The sequence below is a fragment of the Anser brachyrhynchus genome, assembly GCF_964034855.1.
Source record: "Anser brachyrhynchus genome assembly, chromosome: 1".
Classification (NCBI taxonomy): Eukaryota; Metazoa; Chordata; class Aves; order Anseriformes; family Anatidae; genus Anser; species Anser brachyrhynchus.
In genome coordinates, this window is record NC_137694.1 from 208719578 (window position 1) to 208739214 (window position 19637).

Sequence of the window (19637 nt, forward strand, 5' to 3'; positions counted from 1 at the left end):
TGATTAAGAGTCAAAAAAGGATATATGTATAAGTGCTGAGTGCTGGGCACAGAGACTGCCTTTCTGGTCTTCATTTCTTCCCCGTGCCTAGTACAGTAGGTTCAGTCTGAGACTGGGCTCCACATGTTCCCGACTTGCATTAGGTATTAGTCAGATTAGCAGTGGATGCCAAGAGAATTTATATGCTGGCATGTCAGAGAAACCACTTTCCAAATAGTTTATTTCAGCATGTGAATTGATCCAATCTGTGACTCTGTTGGGATGAAAAATACTTCAAGAAAAAAGAAAATGAGCATGTATGGTCAAATAACACTAGAAAACCAATAGCAAAGACAAACATTTGTCTCCAAAAAAAAGGGATGGGAATATTTTAATGTACAAGTGCATAACAGGCAAAGTGTCCTGCCTATTCCGCTTGCTCTTGCCCAACAAAAGCTTCTTTGAGCTGTAGTTTTTATATTTGTAAAATGTGAGTGATGGTATTCCTGTGGCCTATGAGGACTTGTGATTACTTTTCTGCTACAAACATATTTCCTTGCTACAAACACACGGGGTGTTGCTTGCACTAACCTTGTTTTCCATCTCTTAAAACAGCTTCGATCTTGTTACCATCGGCGGGATCTCCATTATCCTGCACTTCGAGCGGGCTCCCTTCATCACGCAGGAGCACACGCTGTGGCTGCCCTGGGATCGCTTCTTCGTCATGGAAACCATCGTCATGAGGCACGAGGAGAATGAGATCCCCAGCTGTGATCTCAGTAACTTTGCTCGGCCCAACCCTGTGGTCTCGCCATCCCCGCTGACAGCTTTTGCAAGTTCCTGCTCAGAAAAAGGTCCTATTGTTCCTGAAATCCAGGTATGAACCATATGAGCCCAGAAGAAGATGACCCAGTTCCTTTCTATCCTTCTTTTGCCTGCTTTGACCAAACTGAACGATATTATGCTTCTGTGCTTTTCCGTACCCCCCTGCTTTGCTAAAAAGAAGCACTCCCAGTTTGTCTCCCCATTTTTCAGACGTTTGCCAGGAGCACACACTCACGAGCACACACGTAGCCAGAAGGTTTGTTTCCCCTTTTCCCTGAGAGATGGAGACAAAGCACTTGTGGCTGGCAGTGCAAACCTACGTTGGCTCTGCTTTGCCTTCACCTTGGACGGCAAAATTCACCCAGGAATTCAACTGGGACCCTGTGCAACCTGCAGCGACCTTCTGGCAGCCCTTTGGCAGTCAATACTCTAAAGCACAGTGCAAGGCTTAGGATTTTCTTATATTCATGCTTTTCTTCTGCTCAGGAGCAACTTTGATCTGCTGGGCATTAAAGACTTCAGTGGGAGGGTATTGGGTGTGAAATTCCTTGGGTTTTGAAGACACAGCCCTCAGTCTGCGACGCTGCAGGGGCGTGCAGTCAGCCAGAGAACGGCCTGGCAAACGGCCAGCGTGTGGAGCACCTGGGTTTTATTGCATTTCATGACACATGGGACGGCTGAGCAGAGTGGGAGGGTGGTTTTTTTATTCCTCATCCCCATTTTCCTGGTGTTTAAGGACATATGGGTCACATAAAGTAGTTGTAACAACCTACCGTGGGTTCAAAGTATTTTACTGAGTGGAAACTGAATGATGCAAACAACTCAGGTACCCGTCGTCTGTAAAAATACTCACTGCTACACGTGGATGTAGCAGAATTCAAGCTTTCCTTTCTTGGGCATGTTATTCCCTGGGTCTTAGATGCCAGCATTCAGTGTACCCTGGGTATTGCTTTTAGTGACAAATAATAACCTGCCAAGGTAGAAATAATAACAAGTGTAGCGACAAATTGTGTGCTTCCTGCTTGACTCCATTGGGGTTTCGGTAGCGTTAATGAGGAGGGAAGTCACTTCATATCTTCTAATTGCGGAACACCAGGTACTGAACCAGGTACTGAACAAATGAAGCTAGTGGTCTCTTTACCTTTCCCTCTGGGCCAAATCCTGTGAACTTTTCTCACACTAATTTCCAATTAGAGGCCCTGGGTTTGTCCCAGCTTAATTACTAAATAAGTCTCATATCTTGTAATGTCCATCAGATTGCAAATTCTCGGTTCAATTTTCACATCTCTTTTTCTTCTTCCAACAAGCACCATGAAAGGCAATGTTCAGTGCTGAAAGAAGCAAATATCTGATACAGTGATACTATAATCATAATCTCACTCAACCTCACTCATTATTTGGTAGGGTACTTGTTAGATTTTGTTAATTATATCTATCGAACTAAAACATTCTATAATTTCTCTTCAATAACAGTGTGTCTGTCTATTGACTGTGAAAGCGGCCAGGGATGTAGATCATAAGCAATGGTTCGATACGATTTCCTGACTATAGATGTGTAGTGCCATTTGAAATGCCCTGCAAATATCGTGCTTGGTCTCCAACTGGCAATTCAGAATAATTCTCCTATCAGTGTCTTGCATTACATCTGCCAAACCCTTGTGAATGTCACGGATAACGTGGACATCCCAAATGGCACTGGACACCTGTAGTTATGGAATGTAATTAAGTGGGATTCATTTTGAGATTAAGGCGTCTAAATCAGGTGTTCACCTACAGTCGTCTGGAGGTGTGCTGGATGTTCGAGCTCCCATTAAACCTGACAGAAATCTAATCAATACTGTCAGCAGAGCTACAGATCAATTAAACTGACCATCTTGAAGGTATCAGATTCCCACTGACAGTATTGGTTAGATCTCTGCTGACTATAATCAATGTTTAGATGCCTAGCTCATATACACACACTTATAAGTCAACGACTGGATTTAGTTCCTGGATTTAGATGCTTAAACTGGAATTGAATCCCACTTTCAAGTTAATATGGCAAGACTCACCTTCTGGAGAACCTATCTCTTCCTTTTGCCAATGGAGAGACCTGGAAGAATAGCTTGGAGGAGTCTCCTAACTTTTAGGTTCCTAAATTTGAGTAAGCCCCCCATACAACATGATGAACAGTACTTTTCCCACAGGCCAAGTGGTTGAGCCAAAACCTGTTAAAACTGTATTCTTCCTCAAATATTGACAGATGAAGGTAAAAGAGTTTGTGATGTAGGAGTCATGGAAGAGACTCTGCTATTATAGCAGAGTCCTGACTACACTTCAGTTCATAAACGGACTACTTTTCATTCCTGTACTGGGTATACGTACAATATAAAATAGCCTAGCTGTCAGCTTCTGCAGCTGCGTTTTATAATACATAGTCCACATTAGAGAAATGTTAAATATAATAGTAAAGAATATACCTGGGAGGAGTTGACAGGCAGATGGCAGGGCTGGGAAAGGGATTTTGACAAGCTAAAGGAGTGGGCAGATAGGAACCTCACGATATTCAACAAATACATGCAGTGTCTTCTACATGGATGCATTCAAAAGACTTAATAATACATTTTAAGTGTTAGATTCAGGTGCCTAAACACGGATTTAATGCCATTTAAGGTACCTTGAAGAGTCCCTTCAGACCTCTACCTGTAGCTTCAGGAAGGTGGAGATCCCAAGAAGTTCCATGTCAGATCAATCATCCCCATGCAGAGGTTTTGGATACCGTATGACATCTCAAAGGCACTAGGTGCTTGTGCTAAGGTCCCCGAATCAGGCCCTAAATGCCTTCTTTCTCAAAATTCCTTCTGAGCATTGCATTAAAAAAAAAAAAAAAGTTTCCTGCCTTATATACTGGCAGAGTGAAGAGTAGCTGTAAGAAAAACGTGTAACCCTGCACACAGAAACAGTATTTTCTACATTGTCTCATGCAAAGAGTGGAAGAATTTGCTACTAGCACAAACATAGATCACCACCCAGGTTTGAAGGGAACAAGGCAGTGAAAATTGCTAAGTGGTGAAAATCCCTCGTAAGTCTGAAGCTCCAGCTCTTCTGACTGAGCTGGTGGCTCGACCACTTTTGCTTAGGTTGTGATAAACTCCAGGAGCCCTACTCTTGGACACAGCATATGAATTTGTCTGGACAAAGCAGCAATTATCAAAGAGAAATAAGTACACAAGTCAGACATCATTACTTTTTGTGTATTCAGGGTATTTTAAAGTTTATTTTTCCCTCTTGTCCCACCAGCGTCCTGTTGGATTATCCTTCTCCCACCCTACTTTGTTGCTAGTTTAGTACTGCTTACAAACTACAAATGCATTTCGGATAATCTGAATTACCATTTGAACCAGATCTTCAAGGAGGCACCCTTAAACACGGTCCCTTGTCCTGCTCAGTGCCTCGGTACCACTGCGCTGACCCTTCCTCTGAAACGGTAGACAGCAGAGACACACCATGACAGAGAGAAATAATTATTTCTGATAGGGGTTTGAACCAGACATTGCAAATAGTACCTCAGTGACAATTATTTCTGTCTGGCTTTTTCCTAAAGGGGCTACATATGAAGACAGATTTGATGCAAGGGACCACCTTTACTGCAGCTTGGCTCAGCTGGTCTCTGGTTGAGCCTGGTCCCAGCCCAGCTTGTTGCTGAGCTCTGAAAATATATTTTAAAAATCCTGGGTTTTCCCAGTTCTGTCATTTTTCAGCTTCCTAAGCGCTGAGATATGTAAATTTAAAAGGCTGCATTAGAGAAAGTAAATATTTATGAGCACGGTGGAACAGCACTTTAACTTCTGGATGTGTCCGTTTGTCAAGTGCTGCAAGCCCAGAGGTTGTAAGTTATCCCTTGAAAAAGTGTTAGGCCTTGGATAATAGCTTAGAAGAGGTCTTTTCAGGGGGCAGATTACAACATTTGTCGTTATTTATAACTCTAACTAGAAAACCTGTAAGAGATGAACAAGTTGTCACATCAGGGAATTTTACTGCTCCCACATAGAGGGAACTGAGTGTGGGAGGCGCAGAAGTGGCTTGGAGAGCCCCAGGACAGCTGTGATCCCTTCCTGATGGGAGGATCTCTTGACCCACCTGCCTTCCAGCCTCTGTGCCCTTAGCATTATGAAAGCTGATTATTGCTGGGGAAGTATTTTCATAGCTCATTTTGGGCCCAGCACATGAAAGAATTGCAGAAGTGGTGCAGGAGAGAACAGAGCTAGTTATGACCTCCTGACACATCCCATTATCAGACCAAGTTTTCAGGCTTGCTGCTAAGCTTCTACCTTCATCTTTCGAACTTTCCCAAAGGTTGCCAGCTTGTGCTGAAAGTGACCATGTTGGGTGCTTACCTAAGGATGAAATTTTCTGAAAAGTAACAACTAATTTCTTTTCCCAAAAGAACTGAGAAAGAAATGCCCTTCATCACCATTTTGCACAGGAGAATCAGCATGGTGTAAGGGATGTACACTGCATTGCCTTCCAGAAAATATCCCTGCATTTCTCCACCTAAAAATAAATAATAATAATTCTAAGATCTGATTATACTTTAGCAGGTAAATTACCTGAAAATCCCATCTTTACTGAGTCTCCTCTATTCTCAAAGCAGAACAGGGTCAGACAAAACTTTCCCTGCAGTCCTTCAGTCTTCTGTGAAATTCTGTACTGGAATGGAGACCTGTGAGGTGAACGTCCCAGTCAGTCAGCAATGTCCCCACTGTGTGGCTGGAGGAGAAAACAAAGCAACTCACCTAGAATACCAATGAATTTGGAAAAGGAGGGGAAGGGAGAAAGCAAGGCAGGGGAAAGATGTTGCTGGTGGTAGGTCAGGTCAAGAGCTTCATCACATAGGTAAGATGGGAGGGAGTTTTAAGCAAGCACCAGGATAAGTAGGAACAAATGTGAGGGCAGAAGATAAGGGTCAAGACAAAGGGGGAAAAAAAGAGTCTAGAGCTAGGCAGGGCAAAGAGGGCCAGAGGTGAGGTAGGAGAGTACAAGTTACAGGGAAGGAGAGAGGAGTAAAGGGGAAGAAATGAGATATGGCCAGAGGAGGGAGGATGGGAGCACAATTAGTGACATGGGAGAATGGCAGGTTATGGTCAAGACTTGGGAACATCCATGAGGATACAATCCACATGCCAAGGGCTTGATATTTTATTGGAAGAAAAAGCCAGGAGGCGAAGATTAGCAACTACAGAAGCCTACCAAGATAGAAAAAATGGAAGCTATACTGTTGGGCTTGAGACATCTCAGACACCAAGCTCCTTTCGCCATGAGTCCAGGGACTCCTTTTAGCAACGAGTCCCATTGTAAACACAGACTTAAACAAGATACTTACTGATAAACTCTTGACTCACTCTTGGAATCATAGAATCCTAGAATCATTAAGGTTGGAAGAGACCTTCAAGATCATCCGGTCCAACCATCACCCTACTACCAATATCACCCACTAAGCCATGTCTTCATCCATCCGTAGGCTGAGCTCGATACATTCCAGTTGCTCTCTCACATAAAAAGCAGCTCTACCACCTCACCTTCCTGGCCTGTCTTTCCCAAAAGGCATGTAGCCATCCATGAGAGCATTCCAATCACGCGAGCTATCCCACCATGTCTCTGGAACTGCAATCTGATCGTTGTCCTGTGACCACACACAGGTCTCTAATTCTTGTTTATTCCCCATGCTGTGTATTTCACTGTATGGGCAATTCAGAGAGGTAATCGAGCATGTAGGTTTCCCAGGAGGGGTCAAAGAGGATGCTCCATGTGTCCCATATGTACTGCCACAAGAGGCACCCCAACTTGAGCCGTGTTTTGCTGACTACCCTCTCTCTGTAACTCTCTTCTCAAATCTTTCCTAGTTTAAAGCCCTCCTTACCAGGCTGGCCAACCTGTTGGCAAAGACACGTGTGCCGCTTAGTGAGGTGGATCCCATCTCTCCCCATCAGTTGTCTATCTTTAAACAGGGTCCCATGGTCACAGAAACCAAAAGCCTGTTGCCAACACCAGCGGCGCAGCCTGGAAAATTTGTCTCCTCCTCCTCCCATCCTCCCTCCTCCCTGGAAGGATTGAGGAGAAAATGTCTGAGCTCCCAGATCCTTGACCACCATCCCCAGAGCTCTAAAATCCTGTTTGATAGTTTCCAATTTTCCCTTAGTATCACTAGAGGAATAGCCACAGAGGGTAACAGTCCAATGCATGGAGAACCCTTGGCACTTTTACCATGATGCATCATATTTGATCCCCTGGCAGGCAACAATTCTCTCTAGACAAGAGGACGGGTCAGCAGATAGGTGCCCTGGCAGGGAGTCACCCACCACAATCACCCACCACTTCTTCCAGGTGTTCCCACCAAGCACTGGGCCTATAGGCCCAGTAGCTTCCCCACAGCAGCAGTCGCCCACTACTGCTGTTCTCCGATGTAACAGAGATGGAGAAAGAGGAGGCATTCCTGGCTTCCAGAACTAACTCTATAAATTATAAATCTGATTTTATAATTGATGCCTACTAGGTGTGCTTTTTTAGACGTGTCTACCAGAGCTTGTATAAAGGTGTGTTTGATTAATTGCAGCTTCACTGCCATTTCCTGTCTGCTCGGAGCTGATTTAACACTCCTGGATTGCTTTTCCACAGGCTCTACAGGAGGAGATTAACGTTTCCGGTAGTAAAATAAAAGTGAGTTACCTGAGCAGTCGCACAGCTGGCTACAAATCAGTCCTGAGGATCAGCATGACCCACCCCACCATCCCCTTCAACCTCATGAAAGTCCACCTCATGGTGGCCGTCGAGGGGCGCCTCTTCAGAAAGTGGTTTGCAGCTGCTCCAGACCTGTCCTATTATTTCATCTGGGATAAGACAGATGTCTACAGCCAGAAGGTGTATGGGCTTTCGGAAGCTTTTGGTAAGTGACCCCAGGGCCTGTGTCTCTTTTTTTTGAAGCAGGTGAGTGGCAATGCACAAACGTTGTCGAAGACTGTTATGGTCCAACTGCTAACACATAAAATGGTCCCTGCTGGTTCACTGCTGTTTCCTTGGAGAGGATTGGGCCCAGATGTTCAGACAGCACACATTTTCCCAGCAGATGAATGCTTATCTATTCTCTGGCTCTTGGCCCAGCATACGTCCTGAGCTGCTACCATCATACCCATGCAGAAGGAATGAGCTGGGACTAGAGGCATTTGGCTAACTCTCACCTACAGCTGAAATCTGTCAGCACTTCTTTGAAATAAATCCTTAGAACTGAGTCTTAATCTCTTCCCCTCCTTCTGTCTGACCTTCAGGATTACCCTGATCTTATAGTTTCCCATTTATTACCTTTTTAAGAGTGTCATCCCAAGCTGGGATGCTGTAGGCGTGATGCTCTTCTCCTTTGTACCTCGTGCAGTCACTTACATCTGCAAAAGACTGTCAGAAGCTGCAGGGCAGAGGATGGAAGGGCTCTGCATACTCTACGTGCCACATCCACAGCACCAAGCAGTATGGCCCATGCCTTCCATTCTGCAGGGACGGAACGTAAGTCCTCACTGCAGCAGGAAGCTGTGCTGTGGCTATAATATCCATGCAGAGACATGCTTCTTTCCACTTCCTGCTGCCATCCCACACCTCACGTAGTGAGCCCTGTGCAATGATGTTGGAAGGAGCAGGGTATTTTGAGTGTGCAGTGAGTAAGATGATGCTGCTCTGCAGTTTTTCTTTCCTATCTGATGAACAGCCAGGGGAAATTTATGTATAGGTCTTCAGCAGAGTGTAGGCAGCCTTTCAGGATGCCAAGTCAATGATATTAGCAGCATGGGAGAGATCCCAAACTAACAAATATAGCTCTTGTCGATAGAAGGATTGTTCCCTGGTGCTTTATAGCCCCACAGAAGATAAGTCTCTTTAGAGGAGATGTTTTCTAAGAGGGAGAAGAGGTGCCTTCCTTGTACTCAGCTGCCTCGAGTAGGCTGGGTGATACAACATGCTGAACCTTACACAGTCTGGAGCCCAGAATAAGCAGCATGTCTTCATATTACATACTGAAATATTATGTTTACATGCTCTTCAAGATGCTAGATGAGCAGGTGATGCATCACTCCATGATGCAGCTCTGCAGCCCCAGGGTACACAAGCAGGTCTGAGGACATCAGCGTTCAGGCTTCCAGTGATTACATCCACCAGCAGAGTGGAAAATATCAAGTCTTCATTTCCTGAACTACAGCTTCCCCTGATATTGTGTGAACCTGCAAAGGGTGATATTTGATGGGGGATCCTGAGTTCACTTAGTGCTCAGCACTTTTCAGGATACCAGACTTTTTTTTTCTGGCAAAAAATGAGCTGTATAATTGCTTTTCATCTGTTCAGAACTTACAATTCTGCTCTGCTCCAGCTGTTAGTACTGAAAAGATCTGGTAGGGCAGAAGAAAAGCAGACCAATGAAACTGGGTCTTGCGCTTCTGAGAAAATAAATATTCTGTCAAAAACGTGATTCTCCTTCTACTGACATCATTTTACTCCTAAGTAATTCCAGTACGTTCAGCAGAGTTACTCCTGAAAGACTCTGATTAGACATCATGGCAAGTCAAACCACATTTTGCTGTGTACCCGTTTGACATTAACAATGACCACAAGTCAACCTGGTCTAAGACTGCTGTCTTCGAGGGATTCACTGTCCCTCGCTTCATTTGTATGTCTTTACTTTCCAAGTGAAACCATGATTTTTAGCAAATTCCTGACGTGTAGTCTTACATCAAAGATAGCAGATAGGAGTAAAATGCTCCCATTTAGGAGCCCAGCATTATTTTACGCTCTAGAATAGCCATGTTTTAAGATATGTCTTTAAAACAGCGCCTTTTAAATATTTAGCACATTTGCCCAACATCTACAACTGTGTTGACCTTTTTAAATGCAGGATGGTCTTTAAAGTGGGAAATATTAAGACTCCACATTATGATTATGACATTTTAAATGAAATAGGTAGTTGCACTTAGAATTGTTCTTACCCCTGCTCAGCTGAAATTCTGTGTGTGCTGATTGTGCATTTCCAGGTTACTAACCTAGGGGGGGTCTTTTGTTTCCCTCTTGCTCACAGTTTCGGTGGGTTATGAGTATGAATCTTGTCCTGACTTGATCCTGTGGGAGAAGAGGACGGCTGTGCTTCAGGGTTATGAAATTGATGCTTCCAAGCTTGGAGGATGGTCCCTGGACAAGCACCACGCCCTCAACATACAAAGTGGTAGGTTGACTGTAGCACATAACAGGAGAATAATGCTCTGTTGCTTCATGTCATCATGAAGAATTCAAGAAACGGAAAGGATAGAAACCTGACCAACACAAGTACTCTACCACGTATGCTAACAACAGATTATTTATAGTAACTTGCATTTAGGAGCAATGCTGTGTGTGTAAATCCAAGAGGAGCTGACCGTGGTGAAGCAAATGAATGCCCATGAAACATGTAGGCATCTCTAACTTTGCAGTGTCTTAAAAGAAGGTGATTAACAAGGAAAATATTCCTTAAATAAATAAGGGGAGTGAATTCAGATTGGACCTTCCATTGATTGTAAATCCACCCCTACACATCCTGCAACGTGCAAATGTACTTGCAGAAATGAGAGGCTTTGTGGGTTATAAGGGAAAATGGAAGGTGCCAGAGTCCTTGAAGGGAGCTCAGGACTGCTTAAGGAAGGTTTGGAGGCTGATGAGCCTCCACTGAATACATTCAAAAGATGGAAGCACTGTCTCTCTCTGAATGATAGCAGTGGTATGGGAGCAAACATCTAAATTCATCCCACACCACTGCTGAAAACACTACACTTATAAGGAACATAAGCAGAGCTCCTCTGAGCTTTGCAGATGAAACATTTCTCTAGAGAATGCACCATGTTTTTTTGTCTCTTATCTTTTCATGAGCTATGTGATTTTTTTTCCCTGGTAGGCTGCAAATTACAGAGCAAAGAGGGACAGAAAAGGAAGGTGAAAATTCATGAGATGCTGAAAAGTGTATTTCATTCAAAAGTAAAGACGGTCTTGTTCTCCCTCTATACTTTTATTTTGCAAAAAATGTAATGGGGCTGTATAAAAAATGCTTACTTCAGATAAGGGGGCCCTCCTTGAAACCATCACAAAAAAATATGATGTGATGATACACCCCCTTGCCACTTGATAGCTTCCCCAGCTGGCATCCAGCAGTGCCATTGTGTTACCCTTAATTTCCTTATTACTCCTTTCTCTCTCTAGGCATCCTGCATAAAGGAAACGGGGAAAACCAGTTTATTTCCCAGCAGCCGCCTGTAATTGGAAGTATTATGGGCAACGGCCGTAGACGTAGCATTTCTTGTCCAAGCTGCAATGGGCTTGCAGATGGGAACAAACTCCTGGCTCCTGTTGCCCTAACATGTGGGTCTGATGGAAGTCTTTACGTCGGAGATTTCAACTACATCCGAAGAATCTTTCCCTCTGGCAATGTCACCAACATACTGGAGTTAAGGTACCCTGTGCTGCATGTGGCTGTTATAATTATGCCATTAAGTTGTGCACAAATCTTGCGTACCCAAAACAAGCAAAACCTTTAATAAAAAAACACTAAAACAGAAAAAAGAAAAAAGAGCTGCCCAGATTTGCCTCTTCTGCAACTCTGCTGATTTTGACTTACACCAGAGAAACATCAGCCTAGCAAGATTTCTTCCAGAATTGAGTCATATACCAAAAATATTGTCACATTTTTGTGCTGCTGAATCAAACTGTGTTAATGTCTCCCCTTCAGTCTAGTTAGAGACCAGTGGGAATTCTTAAAATTAACAACCAGCCTCCGGGATAACCTAAACGTGGAAGGACACAGCACTGATGACAATATGTAGAGGTTAATCAGGACAGATGATCATTCATACTTAAGACAGGATGATCACCCAGGGAGTCACAGATTCAGGGCTTTTTTAGTTGTTTTTGAGGGACAAACATGTATCAGTTCCCTGCAGTCTCCGACTGAACAGCTGTGTCAGGGTGAAAATATAGATGGATCATCTTAAAATGAGTGAAGCATTTCCTTTTATCCTAAATAACAAAGGAAAAAAATATATAAGGAGAAATAGTGAGGCTTGTTAAGGAACATTCATTAAAAATAAGGAAGGGGAGGGAACATTACAAATTTATCACAAGTTCTGAGGAAATTAAATAGACTGTGACTGAAACAAAATTTCATATTGACATCAGTGGTGATATTTTTCATTTGCAAAATTTCCACAACAAAAACACTTCCTGCTTCGATGCACCACAGCCTGCTTCTGGACCCTTCATGTGGCCAGATGAGACTCACCCCAGGAACATCACTGGAGTTAAACCAGTGTTTCTGAATGAGACCTCTCTGCTTGAAGGACCTGGCCTAAATTTCTGAGATCTCAGTATGAAGTTAACATTGTAGGAAGGTTCACATTCCCATTTAGCTCTCAAGGTCTGGCCTGAAAGAGAATTCCCAGAAAGTACGAATCTCCCCGCTATACTCAGTTTTAACATCCTGTCTTCTGGGGACAAAAGTAAGGCCCCATTTCTGCCAGGACTGCCATGCGGGAGGTCCCGTTACAGCTTACTAGAGCAGCAGGATCCCATACGGCATTTTGTATTTGCATTTGCTCCACAAGGCCACAGGTGGAAAATGGAAGGGCTGAACTGCAGCAGAATTGGTTTCTAAGATCCTTTTAGTCCCTCATTTACAAACACACCATAGGCATTAGGTCCACAAGACTTTGCTGAAGGCCTAATTTGGCATGCAGAACTGTCATTGTAGATCATGGCATATGAGAAAAAAAAATCCAGACAGCTATCTCAAGGCTGACACTTACAGAATAGGTGTCTTGCTCTGCCCACAGAAAGACCACAAACTCAGGATTCATTGTGTGAAGCCCACAATGACGTGTACAGTCACATCCCAGAGGGCTGGAGTACCTTTTGAGTAAATAAGCAAAAAGCTGATTCATGCTGTTCATTTATTTGATATACAAATACATAATCTCTCTCGTATTTATAAGGCAAGAAGATGGGATAAATCTTCTGTGCTGGTCCATATTAAAGAATATACTATTCTTCCAGTGCCAGAAAGTTATTTTAATGACCAAAGGTGAGATTTCTAGAAGAGCCCAGGTGATTTGGGGCCCAAATCCCACTGCAACTCACTGGGATTAATATCTCATTCCCTGAAGTACAATTTTGAAAACCTGATCCCTGTTTCATTGTCAGTGGAAATACCAGACCCAGCGGAGGTTTTGCAGAGTATTTCCTGACTGGAAAAGAGAAAATTGGAAGCCTTGACAGAGTGGCCTTGCTTGCTTTTGCGTAGAGCCACAAAGTTAAATTTACTCCAGATTTAAATCTGCTGGAACGATTGCTGCTTCATCTGTGCAAACACTTAGGTTACTGGATCTAATAAACATTTCTTCACTTTGGTGTGCTATAAAGTAAGTGAGTTCAGATGCAGGCTGACTAAAAGCTGGGGAGGAAAGCCATTGCTTTTGTACTAAATGGAGTTTGCTTGTGTCTTCTCAAATCAGCATCTCTGCAGAGATTAACACCCTCATGATTTGGCTTTGGGTTTGGATTTTTTTTCCTTTTTTTTTTCTTTTTTATTTTTTTTTTTTGCGTGTAGTGTTCTGTTGCAGAGAGGAAAGCAAATGCATTGTGGGTCACAGATAACTGCGGCATGGTTATAACCAGCCCCATGAAAAACGTCCAGCTCGGCATAATTTCAGTCTTCTGGGCTGGAGTTCATGAGTTTACAGCAATGAACTGCCACCCACAACTATGCAACTGTAAAGTTATCTTTGTAAATCACAAGGTATTGCTTTGAGGATAGTGAAAAAAGCTGTGAAGATATCTGCATCTACATATATTTAGCTCGGCACTGCTCTGTATGATAAAGTCTGCCTGGTCCTATCTTTTGCATAAGTGGATAACTCCAAGCAGGTGAGATCGCACTTCCTTTGTGATATGCAGCGATACATAAGTGAGCTCGCTGACAAGTAATATCCAATATAAAATATATCAGTGTCATTCCAGCTAAGTCTTTATTTATTATTGCATTGTATGATACAGTTACTGTCAAGTTTTCAATCTGCTAATAATGCTTCAAACTGAGCCGCTAACACCTCATTCTTTCTTCTATTCCCTGCTTTCCTGTCTTCTGTCAGAAATAAAGATTTCAGACATAGGTAAGCCAACCAGTGGAGAATTCTTATGCCGCTCCCTGTCTTGTTGCATGTTGTTACACAGTAAGCCATGAGTGCCATTTCCAGATGATTCAAGAGGAAATGAAGCTGGTGTGATTAAAACTGGCGTAGGCGATCAGTCATCAGAATGGGAAGCCATTAATCACAGAGCAGAATCGCACAGACTTCTGCAGGATCAGTTGCAGTTGCAGACAGAGGAAATACAGACACAAGAAGCAGGGTAACAGGAGGAGGAGGGTGGAAGGAAAAGCAGGTGGGAATTCAGCAAGTAAAGAGAAGGCACCGCCAGGATACAGGTCGCTTGGAGAACTTTGATGGAGAAATAATCTTAATAGGGTGAAGTGTCTTCCCTTTGAGTTTTGGAGAGTGCAATGGACAAAATGAAGGGCCAGGAGTACCCTGGCATCACTCATCTAGCGAAGTAAGGTTTTGTAACTCTGTCAGCTTGCGCTCTTCACAGAGAGCCTTTGCATTTTGTGAAAGTGTGTCAGGCTCAGATAGGAGGTAGTGCAACTCGGAACCTTAGCCAGGAAATGCAATAAAAAAGAAAAAGAGTAATGACAAGAAAACAACATTAAAGACAGACTCCTAAATTGGAGCTTTGTCACTAAGAATATTTGTCACTCGGGTTCACTGGAGTTGCAGTGGGTTTGATCCAATCAGTTGCATTCAGGAAGATGTCAACCTCCTGTCACTGCCTGTGTTTGCAAGGACTTCTCTGGCTCTGACAAGTTTCCCATCCTTCTCCCCAGATGCTTTCTAAATTAGAAGCTTAGACTGTGGAGTTGGGATTTTTTTTTGGTTTAGTTTTCTTTTTGCATTTGGGATTGGGGATTTTTTGTGCTACGTGCTTTTTATTTACCGTTTCTTTGATTTTATAGAGGCTGTGCAAAACCAGAAATGTTCATTTTATCTGCATGCCTGGAAATGCAATAGAGTAGAAAGTGTTTTTTTGTCTTATTGCCAAAACATTAATGAAAGGCTGAGCTTCCCCTGTATAATGAACTGGCCCAAGGGGTCTATTAGTTGGGCTGGGAGGTTGGTACACAAGACCTTTGCACTGACTGTCTTCATCAGGCTGAGTTCCAGACCCCAGCTTCTCTTTCACATCATTCGAAGGCAACAGAAAAACTCATTTCTCTTTGGAACAGCCAGGTTGTATCCTTAATGACCTAGAAATACACAGCCACTAAAGTGCACCTGCTTTGACAGTGAAGGGCAGCAGCTGAAGAGCTGTTACAAGAAATGTTTTTATTATATGAAGACAATCACTGAGTCAAGATATATGGACTGGCCGCAAATGCTGCAGATGCCACCAGAGCTATACGAAGTTGGCAGGGCTTCAGCCTGTAGGCAATTCCTGAAAAATAAGAAATGAAATGACATCAAGCCAAGGCATTCCTACTCCAATGCAGTCTAAAGGGAACCAGTAAGGGCGGAGGAAGAGATGAGGAGCTCTAGATCGTGTATTCCCTTCTGAGACTACATTAAGAGAGTCATCCACGTGAGTTAGCAGCTGCTCTGTGTCATTTGCCATAGCACGTCATGTTAGGAAGCCTCTTCATCCCTGAGCCACGAAGAAATGAGTGGGTGTAGTCCTAGCTTTGAGCTCCAGAGGGCCCTAACCTTGACATCATTGGCAGGCAATAATTGCAATGGGTGAGATCCACAGAGCAAACCTCAGTGGGTTGGAAAAGCTGCGATCCATATGCAAAAGCTTCCTTGTTTCAGGGAGAAGGATCTCTGGAGCTTGTTCTCCAGAGGTGCTAGAGCTACCGACTAAGAGGCTTAGCTCTACAGCATGGCATAGGTAGCTGAGATCCATCTCTATAACAGCCAGAAAGGCTGTGGGCCAACACAGAAACATCAGCTAACCCAGAAATCATCGTGAAATAGCAATGCATCCCAATTTTTCCCCCATTTGTCATTCAATAATAGATGAATATGAACTTATTCCCCTATGGCTATGTGTATGGACCTGTCTTGATGGGCCAACAGAAGCTAAAGACCTTTTCCAAGCATGGCTATAACAATTTGCAGTTAATTGGCATTACCTTTTCTCTGCAGAAACATGGAGGGCAGTGAAGCATTTCTGTCTTGCAGATGTGCAAAAAGTGGCCACACTTAAACATATCCTTCCTTTCTTGTTTCCATCCATACCTCAGAGAGACGAAGCTACAATTAGTGGCAAAAAGAGACGCCTGAGAAAACTGCCCTAGGTTCAGATCAAAAGTCCTTTGCAGTCCATGGCCTGGCTTACAGCATTGCTGTGAAGTTTTATTATCCAGCCTGCGACACCAGAAGAGCTTTGGGCATCGCACGCAAACTGAAAACACTAAAAGGCCAAGTGTAAATTCAGCTCACTGCACTGTGTGGCCTCCTTATGTGCTAATCTATTGAATGTCACCCAGGGAAAGAAAAAAAAAAAAAAAGGAAAAAAAGAAAAAAGACCAGTACCTCACACAAGCTATAATAAAATCCTCTGTTTGCAAGCTGCAGGGTGCTTAGCATGGAGCCATGGAAACAGCCCCTCTGAACAAAAACTCTTGGCTGCAGGAATTCAGCAGTTCTTTAGTCACCAGCAAACGCATGTGGCCAGCGAGGCTCAGAGGGGAAGAGGGCAGCTAGCACAGAAAGTTTTACGGAGGTGATTTCATGTGCTTGAAACGGAGGCATCAGATCCAAAAAAGCACCGGGGCTGTATTCGGATCAGCTGTTATGGATAACTAACTTGGGTGTTGTGACTGCTCCTCTCAGGTGACCTCAGAGCCACGTTGCTGCCATTAGCAGCAGTTGTCATTTAGAGGAGGTGGGAGATGGCCTCGCATCTGAAAAACTAAGATGCAGGTCATCTCGTAACACAAACGGTGAAAATGTCAGATGAATCACACCTCAAAAGTTGCTATTTCTCTCCATCAGCTGTAAAAGGAGTTAAGGCAGACGGTTTGTATGTAAGCATCTGCCTTGGAGACATCTGAAGCTCAGGGGGATGAACAGAAACCAACAAAAAGGTGCAGTCTGCTGTGCTGATGTAGGTAACCTGCTCAATCCAGGGACCATGTCCTTTTTCCCAGCTTTACTCCTTAGAGACTGGCTTCCCATGCTGGAGCAGGAGGCTCCTGCAGACCATGGACTTTGCACCCAAGGGAATAATGACAACCTTTGCTCTACGCCTATCGTTGTACTGCAGAAGCAATCCAGATGAGTGCCACGTCTGCCTATTCACCCCATATTTTATCACTTTCCTTCCCCTTATCTGTCTGCTAGGAATCATGTAAGGCATAAGCACTTTAAAATGGAGTTAGAATCCCTTAAGCTATCTGCAGAGCTTCCCAGATGGTGCTGGCACTATCCTGTCCTAAGAATGAGAATGAAAAAAGGAAGGGGACAAGGCAGATGTATGGGACAGCCTATATGCAACCCCAACCCACTGGGGTCACTGTGAATTTGAAAGATTTCCCTGTGCTTTCTCAGCACATCAGGTATATAGGAAAGTCATTTCACCTTCGTTTAACTTTGGTTAACTTCTCATAACTTCTGCTTATGAGACTGCTCCCAGTGATTACACCATTGTGCCTGCTATTACCCACTAAAGAGCCTGTTTTCAGCTAGGGATCAGCCCACCCCATCCCAGCATCCCCATCCTGTTTTGTTGCTCTGGGGAATTAAAATATCAATGCAGTGCTCAGAGTTTCTTCTAAAAAATCTTAATAGCAAAAGGAACAATCTGAATAGAAAATCAGCTCTCTCCCTCCACAGCCCGTTTCCAGTGGTGGCAGTCTCAATATGGGGGATAAATACTCTAAGGCTACAAAAACTGTAACTGATTGTCTTCTGAGCAGTAAAAAATCCTGTCTTTTGTTTTGCTCCTTTATCTAACTGAGCAACGAGAGGGGATAAAAGAAAACAAACCCAAAAATCTTCTCTGCTTTGCCCCAGGCAGATTTATTTCAGTTGTTGCTCAGTTCAGTCCAATTTGCCCCTTGGATTTGCCTTCTGATTGTGACTTTAAATAAAAAGCAAAGCCTCCGTGTTCCTGGCTCCAGAGCTCATGCGTTATCACAGATGAAGGGAAGCAGGTTGGGAACTTTTACAGATTTTTTTTTTTTTTTACAGTACTTTCACGGTATGTTTATTTAGCATCTCTCATCCTGAAGGATCTCAAAGTGCTAAACAAAAGCTCCAGCATCTAACGCTTCGCGGTTCATGCGAGGGCAGAACACGACACCTTCCCTGTACAGTGGTGAAAACTGTTGGCCAAAGCTGGTGGGGTAAAACTGCAGCTTGTTCATTTTTTAACAGTTTGCATTTGAGCAGCCCTGCTCCAAAGCACTCCAGCTTAAATACTCCATCACGTAAGCCATCCAAGGAAGCCTTCCCACACACAAAAGCCCTATGCACGGAGCAGTGTGTAGGAGACCATGATAAGCCATGCTAGTAAAAATAAGTCTAGTTGATAAAAACGAGCTAGTGCTTGCTATTGCTCACACAGCTGAAAAGGCAGAGCTTGTGTTGGGGCTGCCTGTACCGTTAATAACATTAGATATAGAAAGGTAATCATGCCATAGGATTTCACTATCAGCTCACCGGCTGAAATCCAGAATAGGTTTTAAGTGACCCAAGATTATTACTGTCCCATAAGTAGTTTAATAAACAGAAGTTTCTCTCTCCACCTCTTCCAAGGTACATTTGCTAGTAAAGATGTGTGTGTCTCTGTAGTATCCAGCTGTGCAAAGGATTAAATAAATAACCACTCAGAGCTCATTTTTTAATCATAAATGCATAATGATGCGAACTGTGAATTCACCCCTAACTTTTTTGAGGAGCCTATTTTCAGGACCTCATTAATAAAACTCACCTTGGGTTACCAGCATCTACTCCAAGTATTAGGTTAATGCAACAGTTTTTTACTTAATTCAGGTAGGAAGGACCATTGAGCTTTTCTGCTGGATGGTTATTTCACTTTTACCTGGTTCTCTGATCAGTGGTTAAAGGAAACCAGTATTCACTTCAGCGCTCATTCTGCACAAGAGCTGGAATTAGGAAAAAGTTTAAGATCTCGCACTTTCACAGGTTGTAATCAGTAAAAAGTCCACCAGAGTGAGGCTGTGAAATCCAAAAATAAATTACAATGATAGTGCTGGGAGGGGGAAGCAGGAACCTGTAGTTCTGCAACCATTTTTTTCCATCTTGGAGAAATCATTTGATTTTACCCATCCTCAAATGGCCTGTTGTAAGACTCAGCAAGAGCTATCTGCGCTTTCCAAGATGCTAAAGAATTGCAAAGTGCCATTAAAAACGTCCTCCTTTTGTCCACCTCCTGTGCAAAACGGAGATTAGGAACAGCTCCAAAGCTGGCTGATGACATTCAGCTGAGCATTGTTAGGACAGTCAGTGGAAAATGCGAGGATCAGGATGGAGGATGGATTCCCACCGGGAACTTCTTCCACCAGGGCTGAAGCCACTTGCTTCGTGTGAGTGACATGCAGGTAAATGAAATAATGCCCTCCCAGCCTGCTGTCATTGGGAGGGAATACAGATGGAGACTGAACTGTCAGGCTGGAGCTGTCTTGAAGGTCAGAGCATTTTATTTAGCAAGAATCAGTGTCATTTGTGGAG

General features: G+C 43.5%; 1 protein-coding gene across 7 annotated transcripts in view; it reads left to right on the plus strand.

Annotated features, from left to right (window-relative positions):
• The window catches only part of TENM4 (teneurin transmembrane protein 4), a 1681110-nt gene that overhangs the window by 1603292 nt on the left and 58181 nt on the right, over positions 1 to 19637 (plus strand). For all 7 annotated transcript variants that reach the window (XM_080576311.1, XM_080576312.1, XM_080576313.1 and 4 more), the window contains 5 exons: positions 595 to 856; positions 7459 to 7726; positions 9893 to 10036; positions 11041 to 11290; positions 13980 to 14000. In XM_080576311.1, coding sequence (XP_080432437.1) covers positions 595 to 856; positions 7459 to 7726; positions 9893 to 10036; positions 11041 to 11290; positions 13980 to 14000 — 945 coding nt within the window. The remainder of the gene's footprint in view (positions 1 to 594; positions 857 to 7458; positions 7727 to 9892; positions 10037 to 11040; positions 11291 to 13979; positions 14001 to 19637) is intronic.